The sequence below is a fragment of the Lissotriton vulgaris genome, chromosome 2_1 (genome assembly GCF_964263255.1).
Source record: "Lissotriton vulgaris chromosome 2_1, aLisVul1.2, whole genome shotgun sequence".
Taxonomy (NCBI): Eukaryota; Metazoa; Chordata; class Amphibia; order Caudata; family Salamandridae; genus Lissotriton; species Lissotriton vulgaris.
Window position 1 is genome coordinate 336,185,569 of NC_141687.1, and position 22,583 is coordinate 336,208,151.

General features: G+C 47.4%; 1 protein-coding gene across 1 annotated transcript in view; it reads right to left on the reverse strand.

The window, feature by feature from the left end:
- Positions 1 to 22,583, reverse strand: part of CPD (carboxypeptidase D) — an 839,931-nt gene that overhangs the window by 26,748 nt on the left and 790,600 nt on the right. The window contains exon 18 of the mRNA XM_086955076.1: positions 21,277 to 21,408. Coding sequence (XP_086811202.1) covers positions 21,277 to 21,408 — 132 coding nt within the window. The remainder of the gene's footprint in view (positions 1 to 21,276; positions 21,409 to 22,583) is intronic.

A 22,583-nucleotide genomic window follows, 5' to 3' on the forward strand; every position in this document is an offset into this window, starting at 1 on the left:
CCACCACTGCAGTTGTCTCGCAGTGCCCTCCGAGATCAGGACATGATCGGACAGGTTGCCCTGATGCTGGGCCCACTGAAACTTCAGGTCCCACTGCAGAGCCCGCATCCGCCACCTGGCGTGACGCACCAGAAGGATGCAGGAGGCCATCAGTCCCAGAAGCCGCAGCGTCAACCTGACCGAGACCCGGGATAACGGCCCGAAGACAGGAATCAGAGCCTGAATATCCCGAACCCGCTGCTCGGGTGGGTAAACCCGAAACTGCGCCGAGTCGAGAACCGCTCCGATGAAAAGGAGCTTCTGAGAGGGACACAGGTGTGACTTCGGCACATTGATGGAGAACCCCAGCAAGTGCAGGAGGTCGGCCGTAGTCTGGAGGTGGCTGACGACTGTCTGGGGCGAGCCCGCCTTCAACAACCAGTCGTCGAGGTAGGGGAAGACTGACACCCCTTGCCTGCGCAGATGGGCTGCGACCACCGCCATCACCTTCGTGAACACCCGTGGGGCGCTGGTAAGGCCGAAGGGGAGCACGGTAAACTGAAAGTGCTCGTGGCCTACCGTGAACCGCAGGTAACGCCGGTGGGCCGGCAGGACGGGGATGTGGAAATAGGCGTCCTGCAAGTTCAACGCTACCATCCAGTCTCCTGGGTCCAGGGCAGCCAGGACCTGAGCCAAAGTGAGCATCTTGAACTTCTCCGTACGGAGGAAGCCGTTCACGTTCCGCAGATCCAAGATAGGGCGTAGGCCCCCTTTGCCCTTCTTGGGTACCAGAAAGTAGTGGGAGTAACAGCCACGTCCTACTTCTGGCCCAGGAACGCGCTCGATGGCCCTCTTGGCCAAGAGGGCCGAAACTTCCTCTTGCAGAAGTCGCAAGTGATCCCCCGACACACGGTGGCATTGAGGTGGCATGGATGGAGGGGAAGACTCGAAGGGGAGGGAGAAACCCCTTCGGACAATTTGCAGCACCCACCTGTCCGTAGTGACTGTATGCCAGTGGGAGAGGTGATGGCGAACCCTGCCTCCCACAGGCGTCACATGGGCCTGAAAACTCGGACTAGGAAGGTTTTGAGGCGGGGGCTGCTGAGGGAGGTGTGGACTGGCCTCGCCGCTGGCCCCGACCACCGCCACGGCGGTTCCCACGGCCGCCACCGCGTTGCTGAACATTCTGCGGCGCGTGGCTGACGGTCCGTGGTGGGGCGCCCCTTCCGTGGCCACGAAAGGAGCGAAAGGCACCCGATTGCTGGCGTGGGGCCGCAAGGCCCAAGGACTTGGCCGTGGCCCTGGAGTCCTTAAAACGTTCCAGCGCATGGTCTGCCTTGTCGCCGAAGAGGCGACGGCCATCAAACGGCATGTCCAGGAGAGTGGCCTGGACATCGGCCGAGAAATTGGCGGACCTCAACCAGGCGTGGCGTCGAACCGCCACTGTCGTTGCCATCGCCCTGCCCAGTGAGTCCGTGGTATCCAGCCCACACCGGATGGAAAATCGTGCCGCATCTCGGCCGTCCGCAAGGGTTTGGCTGAGTTTAGCCCTGACCTCCTCAGAGCATTGTGGCAGCACCTCCGCAACCGTGTCCCACAGAGTGTGGGTGTAGCGGCCCAAGAGACAGTTGGTGTTCACTGACCGGAGCCCTAGGCTCACAGACGAGAAGACCTTCTTCCCGAACTGCTCATATCTCTTGGATTCCCGATCGGGCGGGGCCGTCGGGAATGCGGTCTGGGAAGTGGAGGCCTGGATGACCAGGCTCTCGGGGGTGGGGTGGGTGGACAAAAAGCAAGGGTCGCCCGGTGCCGGGCGGTAGCGTCTGGCCACGTTCCTATCCACAGGGGGACCTGTGGCGGGCTTGGACCAAGTGCCCAGCAGAACGTCACACAAGGCCTCATTGAACGGCAGAAGGGGCTCCGCGGAGCCGGACTGCTGTTTGAGCACCTCAGTGAGGAGATTAGTCCTCACGGCCGCGACGGGGAGCTCAAGGTTTAGGGCCTTAGCTGCCTTCGTCAACACTACACTGTAAGCAGAACCCGCCTCCGAAGCCACAGTCGGGGGCGACGTAAATCCAGTGTCTGGCGATGTGTCAATACCACTGGCCTCCCCAAGCTCAAATGTCCAGTCCTGATGAGACTGGCAATCACGTGCCAGAGGGTCCTCGGACCCCTCCCACTGCTCCTCGTCACCCAGCTCCTGGAGACCAGGATGAACAGCCAGGGCCTCCTCGTGGAGATAGAATTCTCCGACGGCCGACGGAATCGGCGCCCAGCGGCGCCCTTCCGACGCCTGAGGCGGACCGTAGGAAGCATTGGGGTCGGCAACCACTACGGCTGCCGGGGACGACACCTGAAGGGACGGCGCCGGTGAGGTCGTAAGGTCGACCGGCGAGGTCCCGGATCCGGAGCCGGATCCAGCGAGGTCGCGCGGCGCCGGGACCGAAGTCGCCAGCGGCGCCGGGCCCGAAGCACCCGACGTCGTCGGGGCCGAAGCGCCCGACCCGGAAGGACCTCCAGACGGAGCCGATCGGCCCGAAGGCGCCACGGGAACCGACTGAGGAGGGAGGGCCCTCATGGCCATGAGGTACCTCTCGACCTCCTCCTGCGACGCGCCGTGCCCAGGGACCCGAAGGTGTGGGGCAGGCGGCGACGCTTGCGACTCCCGCGGAGCCGCGTGGGCGGTGTCACCCGAACCCCCGGCCGCATCGAGCGAGCGTCGGGGCGGGTCGGAGGACCGATGGTGTCGCTCCGACCTCTCATGCCTCTTACCTGAGGACTTGGATCCAGACGATCGGTGACCACTCCCGGAGCGTCGATGACTCCGACCTCGCGACCTGTCCCTCGACCTCCCGTGGGACCGGGACCGGGACCTGGAGCGGCGCGGGGCCGACTGCCTCAGCTCGAGACGTTTGCGGGACCGCTCCCGCCTAGCCTTCGACGTCAGGGCCCGGCAGTCGTCACAGGTTCGATCGTCGTGGTCGAGGCCTAAGCACTTCAGGCACCGGCGATGGGGGTCCGTGACCGACATGAGTCGGCCGCACTTCGAGCAAGGCTTGAACCCGGGCATCCCTGGCACCGATAGTCGAGAATCGACTAAGTAGAGGATCAAAAAGATCAAAAAAGTGTTCAGTCAAAAAGTGACTGGGGGTAGAACTTCTTCCGGATCTGCGCTAGCTGGCGCGGAAAAAAGAAGAACTGACGTCAGCGCGCATGGGCGCCGTCTATATACTCCGATGACGTCATCCCGGCGCTCACGACGCCGACGACGGACGCGGAGCCGCAGACGACGCCTAACAGCGCGCAGGGGTATTGCTACGCAAAAATTTCCGGATCCAGTCTGACGCCTGGGGATATTCTAAGGTAAGGAATCTATCACTAACGTGTCTCTTTCAGATGCTTATACCGCAGTCGCTCCGCGCGTGATCCGGACCGGCTTGATAACTATCTTAGCCCGCTGGAACTCCGCACAGTGGAACAGGAAGTGGCAGACACCCTGGGATCTGACATTGGCTTGGGGGAGATCCGTGGGGCCATCAAACGGATGGCGAGGAACAAGACCCCGGGCCTAGATGGCCTGCCGGTGGAGTTCTATGCAGCTTATGCTGACCTCCTGGCCCCTCGTTTACTGGTGGTCTACAGGGAGGCGAAGAGGCTGGGTCGCCTCCCCGGCTCGATGTGTGAGGCGTTGGTGGTTCCTCTCCTCAAGCCAGGCCGAGACTCATCTGACCCGGGGTCCTACCGTCCCCTCTCAATGCTGACGGTGGACTACAAAATATTGAGCAGCATCTTGGCCTTGAGGCTGTTAGGACATATGAGCTCCCTAGTACACGAGGACCAAGCCGGTTTCATCCCACGGCGAAACACGACCATGAACATCCGAAGGTTGTTTCGCTTGCTTGGGGAACCATTCGTGGACGCCCCGTCCCCGGTAGTTTTGTCGGTGGACCTGGAGAAGGCGTTTGATAGCCTGGAGTGGGACTACTTAAGCGCGGTATTGCGGAAATTCGGCCTCGGGGAGGGATTTATTAAATGGACAGCAGTTCTCTACGCTTCCGCTTCAGCCAGGGTTAGATCGGGCCCTTTGATTTCATTGCGATATCCGGTGGAGCGTGGCACGCGGCAAGGGTGCTCCTTATCCCCGCTTCTTTTTGCACTAGCGGTGGAGCCACTAGCGATGCATCTTCGTTCGGGAGCCCATTATACGGGCTTATGGACAGCGGCGGGCCCACATTACGTCTCGCTCTATGCGGACGACCTGTTGCTCTTCCTGGAGGATCCGGTCGACGCTTTCCGGGGAGCGGAATTAGCGCTAACGGAGTTCGGAGACGTCTCAGGCCTACGAGTGAACTGGTCTAAGACCTGCCTCTTCCCGATGCGTAGGGGTGCCCCCACTCCGGCGCTAAATAAGGAGATCAGATGGGAACCCGACTGCTTTAAATACCTTGGGGTATTTGTGTACCACGACCAGCCCGACCTCCTAGACGGAAACATTGCCCGTTGCATACGAGCACTCCGAGGCAGCATGGATTTTTGGGCCACGCTGCCGCTCTCCGTGGCAGGACGCATCGCCCTGCTCAAAATGGTGGCACTCCCCCGACTATTGTATTACTTTCGGACTTTGCCGATCTGGGTCCCACCGGCTACGTTTCGCCACTTGCGTTCTATGGTGGTCGGGTTCCTTTGGGGCACGGGCCGGCGGCGGGTGGCCCTCAATACCCTGATGAGGCCGAAGGACGAGGGGGGGCTCGCTGTGCCGGACTTTGAGAAGTATTACCTTGCGGCGCAGCTCCAGACATACACCCAGGAGATAGCCAGGGAGTTCAGAGGCCCGGAAGACGGTAGAGGGACGGGTATGGCAAGGCACGTCCTCTCCTTTATCGCGCTGCGACAGCGTTTAGCCCTTCGGGACCTGTCGATGGAGGAGCGGACTATCCGACTCTGTTGGAATCGGGCTCATAACAGGGGTCACCTGCGAACCCCATATGCACCTGAAATACCGTTGGGGATGCTGACGGCCCTCCCACACGGAGGAGACTGGTCGCGACTGGCGGACTGGGAGGATTCGGGTTTACAGCTCGTCGGGGACCTGTATGAGGACGGAGTGCTCCTGTCCTTTCAGGATCTCATTGACCGCTTTGGGATCCCCCGGGGCGACTTTCTGCTGCACTCGGCCATTGTGCGAGTAATCCAGGCGCACTGGCGAAACGGACTAGAGGAACCTCAATTGTTTCAGGTGTGCCAGTATGTAATGATGTCGGCGGGCACAGTGAAGGCGGTCACTTGCCTTTACGGCAGGCTGATTACCGAGGGGTTGGTCCCTCTCACCACACTGAAGTCCCGCTGGGAAGAGGACATCGGTAGGGAGATCCCGGAGACGACCTGGTCCCAGCTGGTGAGGCGAGCATGGAAGGGTACACGTAACGCCCGTTTCCAACTGGTCCACTACTATGTTCTCCATAGGGCGTACCTGACCCCGGTTAAGATCAGGCGTTATTTTGCCACGGCCTCGGCGGAATGCCCTAGGTGCCCGGCTCAGGAGGCGGACCTCCTACACATGCTATGGGCCTGTCCAGGATTGACGTCCTACTGGCAGGAGGTGGCGGCGACTTTGGAAGGAGTGACGGGGAGGCACTTATCGTTCGATACGGCGGTAGGGCTATTGCACTGGTTCCCCCATACCCCCCGGAATAAAATCACCAGTAAATTCATAGATCTGGGGCTCCTACTGGCTAAGCGAGAGGTGACCAGGAACTGGAAGGCACGTGCTGGTCCTACGGGCGGCAGATGGCACGGTGAACTTCTGAAATGGGCGGCGGGTGAGAGCGCGCTGCGATATCAGTTGGCTTGGAGGCAAAGCAATGAGAAGGCGCAGGAGGCCGCGTTAGAATGGGAAACGCTGGTACAGGCCCTCAGGGATTATTGTGCCCCCAGCGACTCCGAAAGCGAAGAAGCAACTAGACCCGAGTCCCGCTAGACACTAGCATTAACAGCACTATTACCTTCCCCGTGGGTCAAGCAGAGGATCCTAAAGTGATAAGCTCCCTGGCGCTGATGGTGGGGGGGGGGGGGGGAGGGGGGAGTTCCACAATGACTGGGAGTTTGAGGGGGGGGTATCTTTTTGGGGGTTGGGGTTTGTTTAGAAAAGCAGATGACGGACAGTGTGTTATCCGGACCAGCTCCTGCATCCTACTGGCCCCAGCTACATTCGCCGCCCAACCCCAGGGATATGGGCTGCTTGGCTGTATAGCAATGCTATGGAAGGGGGTCGATGGGCTATATCTTGTAAAGGTTGGCTATAATATGATGCTGGTCGTTACTGTATTGTTGTACTGATTCCTGCAATAAAAATATATTTAAAAAAAAAAAAAAAAAATTAACAGAGCGGTGCCCCTAGAACCTGAGCTGTAGCCAGGTGAGGAGAAGCACATTCCTCTCGCACTTAAGGTGAGCGGGAGACATACTAATTTAGCCAGCGCAAGAAAATGTCTAAATGACCTATACATGAGCTATTACTTGTGAACGGCTTTATGTGAGATTATAGTATTAATATCTTTGCTGTTATCTCTACCCCTATGTGTCTGTGTTGTGTCTTTGACCTGATGTCTCCTGCGTCTGGACACCTTCCTCCTACACAGTAGGTCTGAGAGGACGAATCAGGTGATATCCTTTTCATACTTTGTTTTTTCACTCACACGTATTTTGAAACAGTAGCAGAGTTCTAATTGGTCCTGATGAAGCAGTAGATACCTTTTGAGGATCACTAAACTGCAGAAACATGTCGACCTATACATCTAGTCAGTAGTTATTTGTTGAACCCACTGACTCTTTGCACTAATTCTGTTTTCATCCATTGGAAGTGTACGGCTATAGAATAAAGTAATTTTTGCGTCCACTCTCCAATTTTAATTGAGCACTTTTTTGCACTCAATTCAATTCAATTCAAAAAGCTTTTATTCGATTTGTGCATACAAATCATACAAGCAAAAGTACATAATTAAAATATTAAAAATCACCATATGAACTCTCCTAGAGAGGCGAAAAAAGACTAAAGTGCAGCAAGTAGTAAGTGATCATGTCTCTTTGGGTCAACATATTATTATAAAATACAAAACATTCTTATATAAACAAACTGGGGATCAGTAGGAGTTACTCAATAGGCCTTTCCTGGGAGCTGTACATTAAAATTATTAAGTAATCATACAATACTGTGGACCTCTACAAATATAAAAAATACCTTAATTACAGAAATTGATATAAATTTTAAAATTAAAGGCATATATATACAGACAGGAGTGTTAACGGTAATAGTATCATAAAACAATTCCTGGCAGCTGTATAACATAAGTACAGACAGGTAAGTATAAACATTATTATAGTACAATACTTTTCCTGGCAGCTGTACATTTTAAAATAAAAGTAGCCAAAAAGAAACAAATCTCCTCGTTCTCTAATGAGGATAAAAATATCAATGCTGTTTGTGTAGTACGAATGTTATATTTGATAAAAATTGGCTTAAGGTATTTTAACCTGAGAAACTGAAAGAATTTACAAAATAGTAAAAAATGGCAACTACTCTGCCGGGAGATACTGTCACACGGACAGGGTATGTCTGGACTGGTTTTTGTGTTTGGAAAAGCAACCAAGTGGTGAACAATGCCCAATCTGACCCGTGTTAAAACATACTGATGAGAGGGACGAGTCACATATACAAGATAGGATTGGAGTCCCGAAATTAGATTTAAATCTTTATAAAATTTCACAGTGACAAGATTGCCAACGGTTTTATCTCGCTCAGCCTTACGGAAGTTTAGGAACGTTGTCTTGATTTCTTTTTTTGAAATAGAAACAACATTTTCAGGCTCACGAAACACATCAATGTTAAAAAGAAGGAGATACCAGCGGTGAATGTATCTTAACCACAATATACGTGAAGAGCGGTCCAAACCTATACAATCAAGGATAATATCCTGAGTGAATCGAGTCTCTGGCTTAGCCCAAATAGAACGCCACAATAAGAGTGGCCGAACTGCTGCTAAGTCAGAAATGTACTCGATCCCGACTTCTTCATGGATCAGCTGGATGGAGGCAGAAGGGGGAACACATAACAACCTCCTTAAAAACTCATTTTCCTCCTTCTGCAGGGAAATACCCTCGCAGTGTCCCCACACCCCTGCCCCATACAGAGCAGAGGAGACACAACATACATTGTATATGTTCATCATATCTGAAATACTACGTGAGCCAAGTTTAGAAGCAAAACGAAAAATACTACTAGTAGACCGTAGCATTTTTATTCTTTGGCGTCGCTGTGGTGAGCTAGCACCAGCAGTCTAGATACCATGACCGTGAATTTACTAATACACACCATGGTAAATACTTGGTCGTTTGGCTCGTTTCTATCACATTATCATAAGCGGGCACTATTTAAGATGACATACAACCGAGTCGAATCAATGTATTATTTGAGCTGTCGCGGAGCACTTCTCTTTTGCTACAATTATTACTCTATTAACAGAGCGGTGCCCCTAGAACCTGAGCTGTAGCCAGGTGAGGAGAAGCACATTCCTCTCGCACTTAAGGTGAGCGGGAGACATACTAATTTAGCCAGCGCAAGAAAATGTCTAAATGACCTATACATGAGCTATTACTTGTGAACGGCTTTATGTGAGATTATAGTATTAATATCTTTGCTGTTATCTCTACCCCTATGTGTCTGTGTTGTGTCTTTGACCTGATGTCTCCTGCGTCTGGACACCTTCCTCCTACACAGTAGGTCTGAGAGGACGAATCAGGTGATATCCTTTTCATACTTTGTTTTTTCACTCACACGTATTTTGAAACAGTAGCAGAGTTCTAATTGGTCCTGATGAAGCAGTAGATACCTTTTGAGGATCACTAAACTGCAGAAACATGTCGACCTATACATCTAGTCAGTAGTTATTTGTTGAACCCACTGACTCTTTGCACTAATTCTGTTTTTATCCATTGGAAGTGTACGGCTATAGAATAAAGTAATTTTTGCGTCCACTCTCCAATTTTAATTGAGCACTTTTTTGCACTCATATTTCTTTATGCACTGTTTCTAGTAACCATACCTTGCCTACCTAACATCCTAGCGAGCTATACACACTTCACAGTTAGACTCCAGTGAAGTGGTTGCAACAAGGACTCTCCACTCTGTGTAGTGGTCCAAATGATGGAAAGGGCGGTAGCGGATGGTTAACTGATGGCAACCGGACACGTTGTGCGGACATCCTGTTGCATACCATATTGACATTCTGGATGCACATATGTAAGAAGTCACAGCACATGAGACATAATATAGGGTTTCTTTTGCCTAGACCCACAGTTACTCTTTTGTATTTGTAGGCTCCCCGACATTCCCAACTACTTGAGAGCACGTCTACACATTACTCCCCCCCCCACAGCGACCTATAAACCAGCTCTGTCAAAGAGGGGAGCGGTTCCTGCCCCCATCAAGTGAGGTGTGATGCTTTGGCGCACTAAAGTTTGTGCTATTGGATATTGACAGTACTGAGTGGGGAGTTCTTCCCTTTCCCCATTTCTTTCCATCCTGGCCTTTCTGCTCCTCTCCCTTTTTTTTCTCCCGTCTCCTATCCCTTCTACACTTTCCATCTCTCCCTTCAGCAGTAACAGCACTTCCTCTTGCAGTAGCCGGGGGTCTAACCAGCTGCCCGAGTTAAAGTCTTTCTTATGCTATGGGTAACTAGACAGGCTTATGAGACATAGCCATATAAGTTTCATGCATCCTGTCGAGATTCCTTGTACCTCTCCACCCAGGGTGTGATGACTTGTGACTGAGGTCTTTAAAATTCTTTGTGGCACATTTTAACGTACTCCTTGACATTGATAAATATTGTGCAGACTACTTAATCTTTTAAAGGGGCTCAATAACATTCTGTTGTATTATAGAATGTTGATGGGTTTTACTGGATATTGAAAGATGGGTAGCCTCTAAAGTCCATGTTATAATTGTGCAATGGGTCATCCTCGTTGCCGGTAGGCATCAGGTTATCATATGCCTCTGGCTGATTTCGCTAGGGACTCCTGATCAAAATGTAAGTGTATGGATTGTGGATGGGATGTGTGGGAGGGGGAACAGAGGTATTGTGAATTTCACTGCCTTCTTATGTATCGGAAACGGTCTGAGCTCACCTGAACTAGCCTCTTCAAATGTAAGGAGTTGCATTTTGGCATGTGGCGATTGTGTTGTGTGAGAACGTGGTGAGATTTGCACAGAGACAAGGTCAATATAATTTCTTCTCTGTACAGCTTGTTTTGAGCATTCACCAATCTGAGACTCTGCTGGTGTAAAGCTCAAAGTGGGCTTTGAGGGTGTCTTAGGAGAAGACGCCAGATCTGAAACCGACTGAGCAGGCTCTCAGTGCGAGGCTGGATTTCTCCCCATCAAGATATAGGGTCAAGTGACTGTCAAGGTGCCTGCTATCTGGCTTGAGGCTCTGGTCTTGTCTCTCTGGTGCCAAAAGAGGCCCTTTCTGGGGTCAAGGTATCTCAGGAACAGTGGCTTGGATGATTGCAGAGGTATTTAGTGGTGGTACAGGGCACTAGGCCTGGTTGTCTTGGTTATTTTCCTTGACCTGAAGCAGATGCTCTGCTAGAAGTTGAACCTCAATGAGAAGATCCCCTTCATGTTTAATGAGTAATGTGGTTCCAGGTGAGGCTTTCACTAGTGGAGATTATTGACCACTGACGTCTGTCATTAAGGAACACATTCAGAACTCCACGTCTCGGGGGTCTCTAGAGGACTAGAAACCCCACCCTTTTCTCAGTTGGGCTTGATGCCCTGGTCGGTTAAAGGCTCGGAAAAGCTTTGGCACTGCATTCTGTAGTGTGCTCAGTGTCTTACCTCTTTGGTACCTGATGGTTTTCTTGCACGCTAAGTTGGTATCACTATCCAAATGCATTAGGATACCTTTATTTTGTCAAGGACAAAACCAACATACAACTGATCATCATTTTGCGGTTCCTTCTTTCTGTTAACGTGTAGGCTAAGTGTTACCTTAGGACCTAACCTATGCAACTGGTCCTCATCTTTCAACTGATGTATCAGAGTCAAAAACACTAGAAGCATCATTTTCTATGAAATATAAAAAGGAGAAGCCACTGTGGGCAAACTAGAAGGACGCAGGCCACTTGTTGACTAATTAAGTGACCTTCAAAAGGAGGATTGATCAGGCAGGCACTTTAAGACCATCTTTGGCTAGTTCCAGAACAAATCATAAAACACCACACAGTTTTCCATTCCATGAATTAGTATCCACTCTATTACAGCATGCTGCTTAAATATTCCAATGGCTGTGTAAATTGATTTATTACATGAGTTTCTAGCAGTCAAAATTACATCTGACAATTTGTTGGGTGATAGGTATGCATCAAGGCACATTCCCTCAATCTCTAAAAAAGGTAGAGGAACAGCACTTTTACATGCACCCTGCACCCCTCTCCTCCAACATCTCCTTCACGATGTGTTAGGAGGTACCTGATGCAAGGGCATTTCAGATCTGAGTACATCAAGTTAGTTCAGCTAATTAGGATCAGGTCTCCACTGCCCTTGATCTATTGACGTACCCCTATGATTAAAAGAACAGGTGCAAAAGCATAATGAATTGCAGACAACCACCGTAACCTCAAATGCTTCTCCTAACTATTCCCAAGTGGAGATAATGAGGAGGGGAAACAGTCTGACACAACCTCAGAGCCAACGTGAGTTTGAAGGAGCAGAATACAGAATGAAAATACTCCATTCCTACCACGACATGCCTATGTTTCCCAGAACTTCATTAGGAAAATGCACAATGTGCCTGCTCAAAGATACGATCCACTTTGGATAGTCTAGGCGTCTGCCAAATCTGTGCTAGAACAACAATCTTGACTTCCTCAAACATGTTGTGGTACTGCAGATCTAATTGTCCCCCTTTTCTGGTAAGGACTATTCCTCCATCCAGAGTGCTATATGAAGAGATGGCAGGAAAGAGGGTTTGATAGTGGAGGTTTTTAAGCATGAGAGGGCATAACCTTAATGAACAATCTATAAGGCATATAGGCCACAACTTAACCACCTACAAATCCTTTGCGACCATAGAAGTTTTATTGGTGTTCAATTAAGATTTCTGGTGTCTGATTGAATCTGTACAGATTGGGGGTGGATGTCATCTCCTGCTACATAAGCAACTTTGAAACTTTCAGTACAGCTGGCATGTTAAAAACCGTGGTCTTGACCTGCCCTGAAGTTCGGAAGTACTCCAAACAGGAATCTGCTTTTTCACCAAATAGTGTTGCCATCGAATGGCATCTCCAGTAAGTTGGCTACTAGGTTACCTAAAAACCAGTGTCCAGTCTTTACAACTATATGTTTCTTCACAATTCTTGATCAGTTACACATAAGGACGCTTCACAAGGTACGGCAGTTGTGTACCCACTGATTGTGAAAAACGAGAACTGACAACAGATCCTTGTGGAGATGCCCTCATATCTCTGTATCATAACATCCGTAGAGGGTGAGTAGAGCGAGAGCATCGCTGGTATCACTTAAAGCAATAAGGGAGCTGTTCCTTTGGAAAATATTTTTCAAGGCTCAATTTGAACCCTACAAGAACAGGGTGGAATGTTATTACTAGGCTGTGGCCAAGAAGGGAAAGTAAATACCTTTGCAGGGTCCCAACTAAGATTTAAGGTAGTTCGCTGTGAACTTACTACCAAAGTCAGGTCCTGAATGTCCGGCAAGGCGAGAACCTGCTTCCTTCAGTCTAGGTAGGACTTTTTGATTCTGCATAAAGGCCACCTATGGGGTTGAGATCTTGGTAAAGACCCAAAGGGCACCAGTACAATGGCAGTGTAAAGTCTGGTGGTGTTATGTTATGTGAATTTGTAGTACGCGGCTGATCACCCGTGAGGGCACCAGGCGCTGAGCAGGGCAGGCCTGAAGAGGGGGAAGAGGGGGAGATCATGCCAGATTTGTCTCTTGAGGTTCATTAGGAAATTCATAAGGGAGGGAAGGTGCTAAGGTAATACAGGAGTTTGTTCCAGGACTTGGCTGCGAGGTGTGAGAAGGAGCGTCCTCAGCTTCTGGTCTTCTTAATGAAAGTGAGGTGTGCTTTTGTCTGGGACACAGTTTGAAGGTGCTGGTGGATTGGGAGAAGTTGAGGCAGTGGTTGAGGCAAGCTGTACTGATGTGGAGATCTTTGTAGTTGTTGGTAAGTAGCTTGAACTTGCATCTTCACTGGACTGGGAGTCAGTGGAGATTGTGGAGTTGTGGAGGGACGAGGATATGTCACAGTGAGGTTCAGGATGAGTCTGGCAGAGGCGTTCTGGGCGGTAAGGAGTAGAAGTAGAAATGGGCTTGAATTCAGATGTAGAGGCTGTTTTTGTAATCAAGTCTACTTGTGATAAGAGCCTGGGAGACGTTCATCCGGTCTAAGGATCCACTTGAAAATCTTGTGTAGCATTCACACGATGTGGAAACATGATGGAGATGGCATTTCTTAGACCAGTTATCCTTGGTGTGATTTCCCCTGATGTTTTGCCTTCTGACATGTTTTTGCTGACTTCGATTTTAAAGGCCTTAGGAATCTCAGCACTTTAACACTGCTAAACAGTGCTAAAGTGCACAATTTCTTTACTTTAAACATGGTAATATTAGTTTCATCCTCAATTGGCATATTTGATTTACTAGTCCTAGCAAAGTGCACTGCATGTGCCCAGGGCATGTAAATCAAATGCTGCTAGTGGGCCACTCACTTGAGTAGCATTTTAAACAGGTCTTAGGCCTGCTACTGCAGAGCCTGTGTACTTGGCAACTTAACCTACTTGCCAGGCCCAAACCTTTGTTTTGATTACATATAAGTCAAGCCTAAGGGTGGCCCTGGACAGCCCATTGGAAGGGTGCATTGCATTAAATAGTAGAATATGTATTTTTGAGTTTTACATGTCCTGTTAGTGAAATATACTTAAATTCGTTTTTCACGACTGCGAGGCTTATCTCTCCCATAGGTTAACATTGGGATTGCCTTACTTACATTTTATAGGTGTAATTTCCAATTTGGAAGAGAGTGGCAACCCAAAGTTGGGGTCCTGGATTCACAATTTAAAAACACAACTGATGGTGAAGTTTGTTTTTAAAATGCAGTTCTGAAAATGCCACTTTTAGAAAGTGATCAGGTAATGATGCCTACAAGGGATTCTTTTTTTTTAAAATCAATAAATCAATATCAAAGCACAATTTAACATAATAAATTATCCTTAAGCCCCAATTTGTGGCTTAATGCAAACAAATGTTTAGAAATGAATTGATTCATTAAACAACGAATCTACCATAAAACTGAAATACATTCAGTCAAGGAAACAATAATACAAGGGTGTATACTTCAAAAAATGGACTTCATATAGAAAATTATATTATATAAAAGAGTGCATAATACAATTCACAAAATGGCAAAAATAACTGAAATGAACATTTTTCTGTCATGAATACTTTTGCCAAAACCCTTTTAAGATATTAGAAAAGAACATCATTGACTATACAATGAACTTTTCCTGAGACATTAATTACAAAGAAAATGGGTCAGATGGTCGATGCTTTGGTCTTTATAGTGAAGACATTTGTAAGACCATCTTCAGGACATAAGGGGCCCGATGTAGGTACCAAATACCGGTCGGAAACGGCCGATTTCGGCCGTTTCCGACCGGTATTTGGCCTACTGAGATGTAGGGGACCTTTTTTTGTCCGATTCGGTATTTTACCGATTCGGTAAAATTACCGAATCGCAAAAATACCGAATCGGTAATTTTACCGATTTTTTAAATTTGGGATGTTGGTGGGACTACTTTCAGTCCCACAGGCCCTTCAGATTCGGTATTTTAACACCCAATCCAATTGGGTGTTAAAATACCGAATCCAGGTGTGCATGCACATGTGTGCATGCACACCTATGCCATGTGACAGACAGACATGCCCTTAGGGCATGTCTGTGTGCCACATGGCTAACATGCCTTTTTTTGGGGTGCTGGAGGGTGTCAAAGTGACACCCCCTGCACCCTTGCACAAATCGGTAATTACCGAATTGGTAATTACCGATTCGGTAATGCCCATTGATTCCTATGGGCTTCAAGGCCCATAGGAAGCAATGGGGGATACCGAATCGGTATTTACAGAATCGGTAAATACCGAATCTTACAGATTCGGTATTTACCGAATCTGAAATACCTACATCTCCCCCCCTCTAATTTACCACTTCATAAATACCGATTCGGTATGATTCGGTATTTATGAAGTGGTAAATGTAGATTTACCTACATCGGGCCCAAGATCTTTTGTGTAAGGATGACCCTGATAAACTAAGAGCCTAATCGTGAGATCCAAAATCATGTTAGATGGCAGCAAACACTTTTTGTGACGCACCTCAAAAAGGAAGATTACTTGCAATATGATCGCTAGTGGGGAAACCGCTCACCACAGGTTCTTTTTTCATCAAACGGAGATGCCTGTACTTACTGAGGTCTCAGTAGTCCACTTAGTCGGAGAGGTGCCCATGGCTTGCCAGTCGTCCCCACTTACAAATCGACGGGAGAAAGTTGGCATTTATTTACTTAAACTATTTGGTGCCTTCTACTGGTCACTGGGATACTCGTCTGGGGTGGGTAATAGCTGACTTCTTGCATTCCCTCTAGACAGCCACAGACAAAGGAAGGGCAGGTGTGACTGAGTAGCTATTTGCATGTTGATAGAACATCTTTACCAGGATGGGAGGGAGGAGCGGACACTACACCTGATAGGGCTGTGTCCTGTCTCCAAACAAAAGATTGCATACCCTCCTGCATTAAGTATCGAACCAGGGTTGGGAAGGCAGGGCCTTGTGTACTTCAAAGCATCTCTTTGAAGTCTTCTTACTTCAAAGGCCCAACACCCAGTTGGGCCTTTGAAGTCAGAAGACTTCAAAGAGACCCAAGAAGTACTGGGCCTCTGACACCACCACCATCACACTTCTGGAACTGAGGACATTCTACCAGGAAGAAGAACTGCTGTGCTGCCAAGAGGGACTGCCACTTTGCTGAACTGACCTGCTGCTTCTTGCCTGGAAGGGAGAAGGACTGAACCTGCATCTCTACATCCTAGAACATAAGTACTTTCCAAGAGCTTGCTGGCTTGCCTACTGTTATGATGTCTCAAGGATATCAAAGACTTAAACTTCATCTTTAACTTAGCACCTGGACTTGCTGTAAGTCTTGCTCTGCCAAGTGATGCCAATCGTCCAGGGCCCTAAGAAGTGAGCTTGAAGTGCTGCATATGCCAGAATCTGCGCATCAACGCAACTGCGCCGATCGGAACCGACTACTAAACTCAAACTGGAAACCTGTGCCTACGTGCAAGGAAGGAGGACATGGATATAGCAGAAGCATGCATGGCTGGTGTGCAAAGATGGTTTTCCAACTTTAGAGGCCGTTTCTGGTCTGACCACTAGGTGGCAGATTAGCAAAAAGTAAATAACTTTCTTCTTCAGCACTGACTCGTTCACAGATTTAAACATTTGAATTAAGACCAGCAAGCAGCAAACAGTATAATAGTAGCGGAAGCATGAGGTTCACCTTATTTAAGTAGGTTCCTGAGCACCTCTGGTGTCTCATTTCTGATCTTGTCTGGGCAACAATGTCTTACAAAAGTAAGGTACATCCTCCATGTTGGTGCCTTGGATGCCTGTGCTTATGGCCTACCCCACAAAGAGTGATGCTATCATACTATCAGAATTGAAAATCGATTGGGGGCACGCAGCTTTCTTTTGGCAGTGTGATGAATGCTGTGCTCCACTGTAATGCACCTTGCTTAGTGATAGCCCATCTGTTGCTACAGCAGGCAAAGGATAGAAAAGCTGGCTAGAACTGTGAAAAGCCCTGGCTCCAGATACAATTTTAAACATCTCTTTAAATCCAACAAAGATTTCTCTACCAAAGTTTATGATTCTAGAACATAGGCAGCACTGCTTGTTGGTTTAAGTAAAAGTCACTTTAGGAATAAACTAGAAGGTTATTTATGCCACTGAAGATATGGTTCCTTTGTCAGGAATACTTGTACCTTTGTTTTTGTGGCTCTGTTATAAGTGAGGCCCGCGCGTTTCTAGTACTGTACTAAGGGATAGAAGCTGGCCGAACCTGCTTAATAAACCCAGCATGAATTTGATTATTTTGTTAAAAGTATAAGTAAAAGTTGACTCAGCTCCATTAGGAACTGCAAAACTACCTCCAGGTGGATCTAAACAAAGTAGTATTTCGATCATGCTTGAAGCAGCAGATATGTGATAGAATCTACTGATGCTGGATTGGTAAGTAGTTCAAGTCACTGATGTCAAGGCCAGAAGCAGAACCTTTTACATTTTTAAAAATATTATTCATTGTGGACACCTACAAGTGCTTGAAGCATCCATATCTCTTAATTCTAAATACTCGGCAACAAATAAGTTAACTGTACAAAGTTGGAGTTGTGGTGTATCACTTTGTCACTCTTAGATAAGAGTTGTGGATGTACATGTAATATGAAAGACTGTCATTCGTCTCATCTATGTATGCAAACTTGTATCCGCGTCACTAGGCTGGGGACCAAGTTAGAGGGCATTGCTCCATCAGGTGAATTTGCTTAAGCAAAGAAAGTGGACAATGGATTCAAAACAACCTGAAACCCTGCACCACCTTGCTACTATTGTTTGCTGGCTAAAGTCGGAGTTTGCTCTCATGGTAAATAGTTCAGGTAGCTCACCAGAATTGAAGACAAGGACATCTACTGGACACCTACCTCCCACACTCTTGACAAGCAGGTTTGTTCCTTTTGATGACTCTGCCTGAATGTTGGCAAGTCCGGAAGGTGATCCATGTGTTTTTCACTTCCCAGTACCTTTGGCCCTCTCTGAAAGTAGCTGGAACGTTTATCACCCTTGTTTCGCCACATAAAGCAAGGATGTATTAGGCAGTGCAGTTCAAGCACTAGCCTACGTGCCTATGCTATCAAAAAGTGCATTTCATCATTTTTTTCAGTTTTTCTGAACAACCGCTGGATAGATCTACTTCTGCCTTGAGAAATGATCCATGTTCATGTCCTGCAAAGGTATAAGAAATGTTTTTTCTGTATTCATGGACCGTCCCAATACATGCATGCTATTGATGATGGCAGCAGATACAGTCTGGCTTAATCCAGTTGTCATAGTAAGGGGAGATGTGAATGTTTGAAGTCCTGAGGCGATATACTTGATGAGCGATGATGGAGCATGTATTAGGCCAAAGTGTAGTAGCTGGAACTGGCAATACCAAGTTTCTACTATGAATTGGAAGAATTGTCAATGGTTTAAGTGGTTAATCAACCTGCAGACACTCTGAGATGAATGTTTTGTCAATTGCTGAAAGACTTTGTTAATTTGAGTAGATTCAAAATGGGCAACAACTGCCTGATTTTTTGCAGATGAAGAACACTGTGTAGCAGGCCCTGTTCCTCTTGTTTGGACATCTTCAATAACGGCTTCCTTGAACAACTTCATTAAAACCTCCTCCATCAAGACAATGAGATGCATGTGGTTATGTCTTTGCCAGGAGAGGCCCTGTGTGAACTCTTGAGAGCAGTCAAAACATATGATGTCCAGCTCCCACTTATCTGAAGTGATGCCCTGCTGACAAATGATGTGAAAATAGGATACTGTCAAGGAAAAAAGAGAAGGTGGGTACATGAGAGAAGTTATGTCTTGTTAATCTGGTCCACCGTTTGAGAGTTAGGCTGATCTACACCATTTATTTTGTAGCAGAATTGGTAGACTGAAGTTGCTACTAGAATTTATATTAACCCAGAAACAGCAGTAGAAACAGTGTTAGGAGTAACCTTTCCTCTTGTACAATGATCGGACACTGGAAGTCCAACTTACATATTTTCTCACTTGCAGCAAAGCAAAGGTCCTCATTGCCTCAACACTGGATATAACCGATGTGGGACATCATCCACATGCTTCCTGAACAGGGAGTGGTTATCAAAAGGCATGACTAGTACTGATAGCAGGAAGTGCATTTGGACTGATGTAATGTGTAGCCAGCTGTGAAACATCAGGATAGCTACCACCAGAGCTGCATCTATTATAAATGAATGACTGCAGTTTGTTGTCAACACAGAGAGAAGTGATACTCCTTCAGAAACGACTGTGGTATTACAATGACTGACAGCTTGTATGGTTATTCCACATACATCAAAGACAATACCTTTACTTGGGCAAAGTGGGATGCAAACCATTTCTTGATGAGGTTTTGTTTTTTATTACGTATTGTAACTCTCTCTTCTTTGAGAAGATGGGATCTGATGGTCCGTCATGTGGGAGATCCAAGGGATCCAAGAACCCACCAGATTATCATCATGATTAGATGAGCACATTTCAACTTCCTGATCGTCCTCTGGTATCCCACTATTGTTCTGTCGGAATTTTGCTTCTTGCACCTATGTTTCCCCAGGAAGGTGGCACTACTTGCAGGTACTTCGCCTTTTAGTGTCCTGGCAAGTGGATTTTGGGATAATGGAGGCACTTCCAATTATGGTTCTAGCACAGGAAACCCATTAAGAAAGTGGTGCACTTCCTATTCAAATTATTCAGTCTGGAAGGAGCTGAACGCCATACTACTAATCATTAGATTCCACTCAGTTTTGTTTTTTCTTCCTTCTCCTTAACATGCACAATAGGATCTTTCTCTATTTCAACAAGGTTTCTTTGTCTCAATATTTATTCATATATTGAGACTAGTCCGGTGGCTGCAGTGGAACAGGTTCATGTATGGCGGGAGGGGTTTCTACGGTCTCTATTGTAGTTTCTCCACCTGACAGCCTGACTTCTCGAGTAGGTTAGTATACAGAGTATGCAACTTGACACCAAAGAGAGTCAAGAGGAATATATTCAAGTATGTCCTCCTAATCCAGTCATATTCTCACAAATAATTCTTGGGCATACATTACAAGTGTCTCATTAGTCCAGACTTAGGGAGGAAGTACTCGTACCAGACCATCAAACAGATGTGTGAGAACATACAGAGCATGCAGTCAGACCTCTGAATGGGTGGCTAAGAGGGATTGCATTGCCTCTAGATTTCCCAAGGGACAACCTTGCTTTTAGTAGACCTAGTTATCTGGAACATATGCCTCCAAACTGATCCCTACCAATAACCCATAAATCACTATCCCTCAAATCGTGGAATAACCCATCACAACTTTGAGTCAATCTCTAAATCAATGACATCTCTACCTCTTGGAAACACATAGGCAGCAAAGGTAGATAGTATTTGTGGGAACCAGAGGCAGAGGACAGGATAACATTGAAACTGAGCCCTTCCTGGTCTCTAAATATTATAGACGAGCCAGGCTTCGCACCTTATCCTGCATCCAAAGAAATTTCAGGCCACCACAGTAATAAGTCATCACTAATCTCAGTTAAAGAACATCTACAAAAGAACATCCATCCCCATGGCTTGGATGCACCAGACAGGGCTATAAAGCCATATTAATGGCAGCATGTTTGCAATATAAATCAAACATAACATAGCAAATATGGAGCATCCAGAAATATTTGCTTTGCCCCCATCCCTGGTAAACTCTAAAAAAGGATTTTCTTTTTTGCTTTGCTGGATGTCTCAGCCATGGTGGAAAAGTAGTAAACCTTGCCCTGGGCCAACTACCCTGGTAAAGAGCCTAGGGAGTTGCCAGCAAACCTGTAATCGATTGTAGAGGTACATATAAAAGTCTATGGAGAAAGGAAAAGCCACAAAGCAACTGACAAGGGTCTTCAAATGGTGTACATCTGTAGGTAGCAGAAATGAAGCCAATAATCAGAAAATGCCACAAAAGAGCTGAGCCATGCTGGGATCAGAGTTTAAGGCCTCTCTCATTACCTCTGTAGCCTATTGGTTGATAGGCTACTTACAATACTGATTAAATGTAGGCATTATAAAATCACTCATAACATTTCTACAGGGATACCAGCTGAATGACTGGAAATAATTCAAGCAATGAAAAATTCAATTGAGTAGTCAAAAGACAACCACTCTCGCTATAGTGGAGGACTTCAATGTGCAGTGCAGTAAATTTTGTATCTTTCACAAGCAGAGAGCACACCTTAAAATCCTCACAAGCAAATACCTCAGCAAGATGAACTTTACTTTAATATATATTTAGAAAATGAAAATATGTGCCACAATAGGTCAAGGACCCATACAAAACAGACTGGCTCCTTGTATCACAAAGTGTCTGACCTCCACCAGCATGCTCAGCAGGGATTTTTTGTTGTCTGCCCAGAGCGAGGGGAGCTGTCCAGCACTCGGAAAGTAGCAGCAGCTTGTGAAAACTGTGATCTCGGGACAATGACCAAATGTAACACTGTAATCCTGAAAAAGAGAAGCAATACAAGAGGAGTAAGGGGAGTATTAAGAGCAGCAAATACAAACATCGCAAAGCACTGTAATTATACATGACAAATGCTGCACCTGTACTACCCAATGGTTTAGTCTAGGCAGATAGGTGCTGTAAGGCGCAGCAGGCAATGGGCCTTGGAGGGCAATGATGACCTGGAAAAGCATCCTCTCTGGTCATAAGTAATAGTACCATCATTAAACTCACAAAACTAGATTATTATGATGCAGTCTGAATCATACTGATAAGTCCTAAATAGGGTAATACTTACAGATGATTGCTGTAGATCTGACAGATCTGCTTTTGGGTGGAAGTCACTATTTATCAATCATGGTCAACACTCCTACATGAAGGCAGTACATTAGGGAGTGCAGAGAAATGTGATGTTTGAATGTGGTTTGTACAGGTTAATACAGGAATAAAATGTAATTATCGTTATGAGGTTTTGGTGGGCATCCATTCTCTTGCTCATCAAGACGAGGCCAACAGTGGCATGGTAAGTTTTTAATTCGGTTCAGACCATGCCATAATGCAGTACAAAAGGGGGTGGTAATGTACGGAGCATCTGAATCAAACACTCACACCCAGTCAAAAGATCTGGGTTTAATCCATCACCGTTCTTTAGCCCACTCTGCCACCCCAGTTCAGACATGGCTATATGCAAATCAGTCTGGCCCTGTGCCTCCTGGGAACAGTCCAGCCCGAACTGCCAAGCCATGTCTTCCCTGGACCGGAAACAAGCTTCCGAGGACCGGTTTCTGGCATTCCAGCCGTCTTCAGCCCGGCTTGCTTGAATCCAGTGGCAAAGTGAGCAAGGGACTCACGTCTGAGCATACCTTGCCACACTTATGGCGGCCAAAAGTGGTACAAAAGGGGGTGGTGATGGACGGAGCATCTGAATCAGTCAAAAGACCTGGGTTTAATCCATCACCGTTCTTTAGCCCACTCTGCCACCTCAGTTCAGACATGGCTATATGCAAATCAGTCTGACCCTGTGCCTCATGGGAACAGTCCAGCCCGAACCTCCAAGCCATGTCTTCCCTGGACCGGAAACAAGCTTCCGAGGACCGGTTTCTGGCATTCCAGCCGTCTTCAGCCCGGCTTGCTTGAATCCAGTGGCAAAGTGAGCAAGGGACTCACGTCTGAGCAT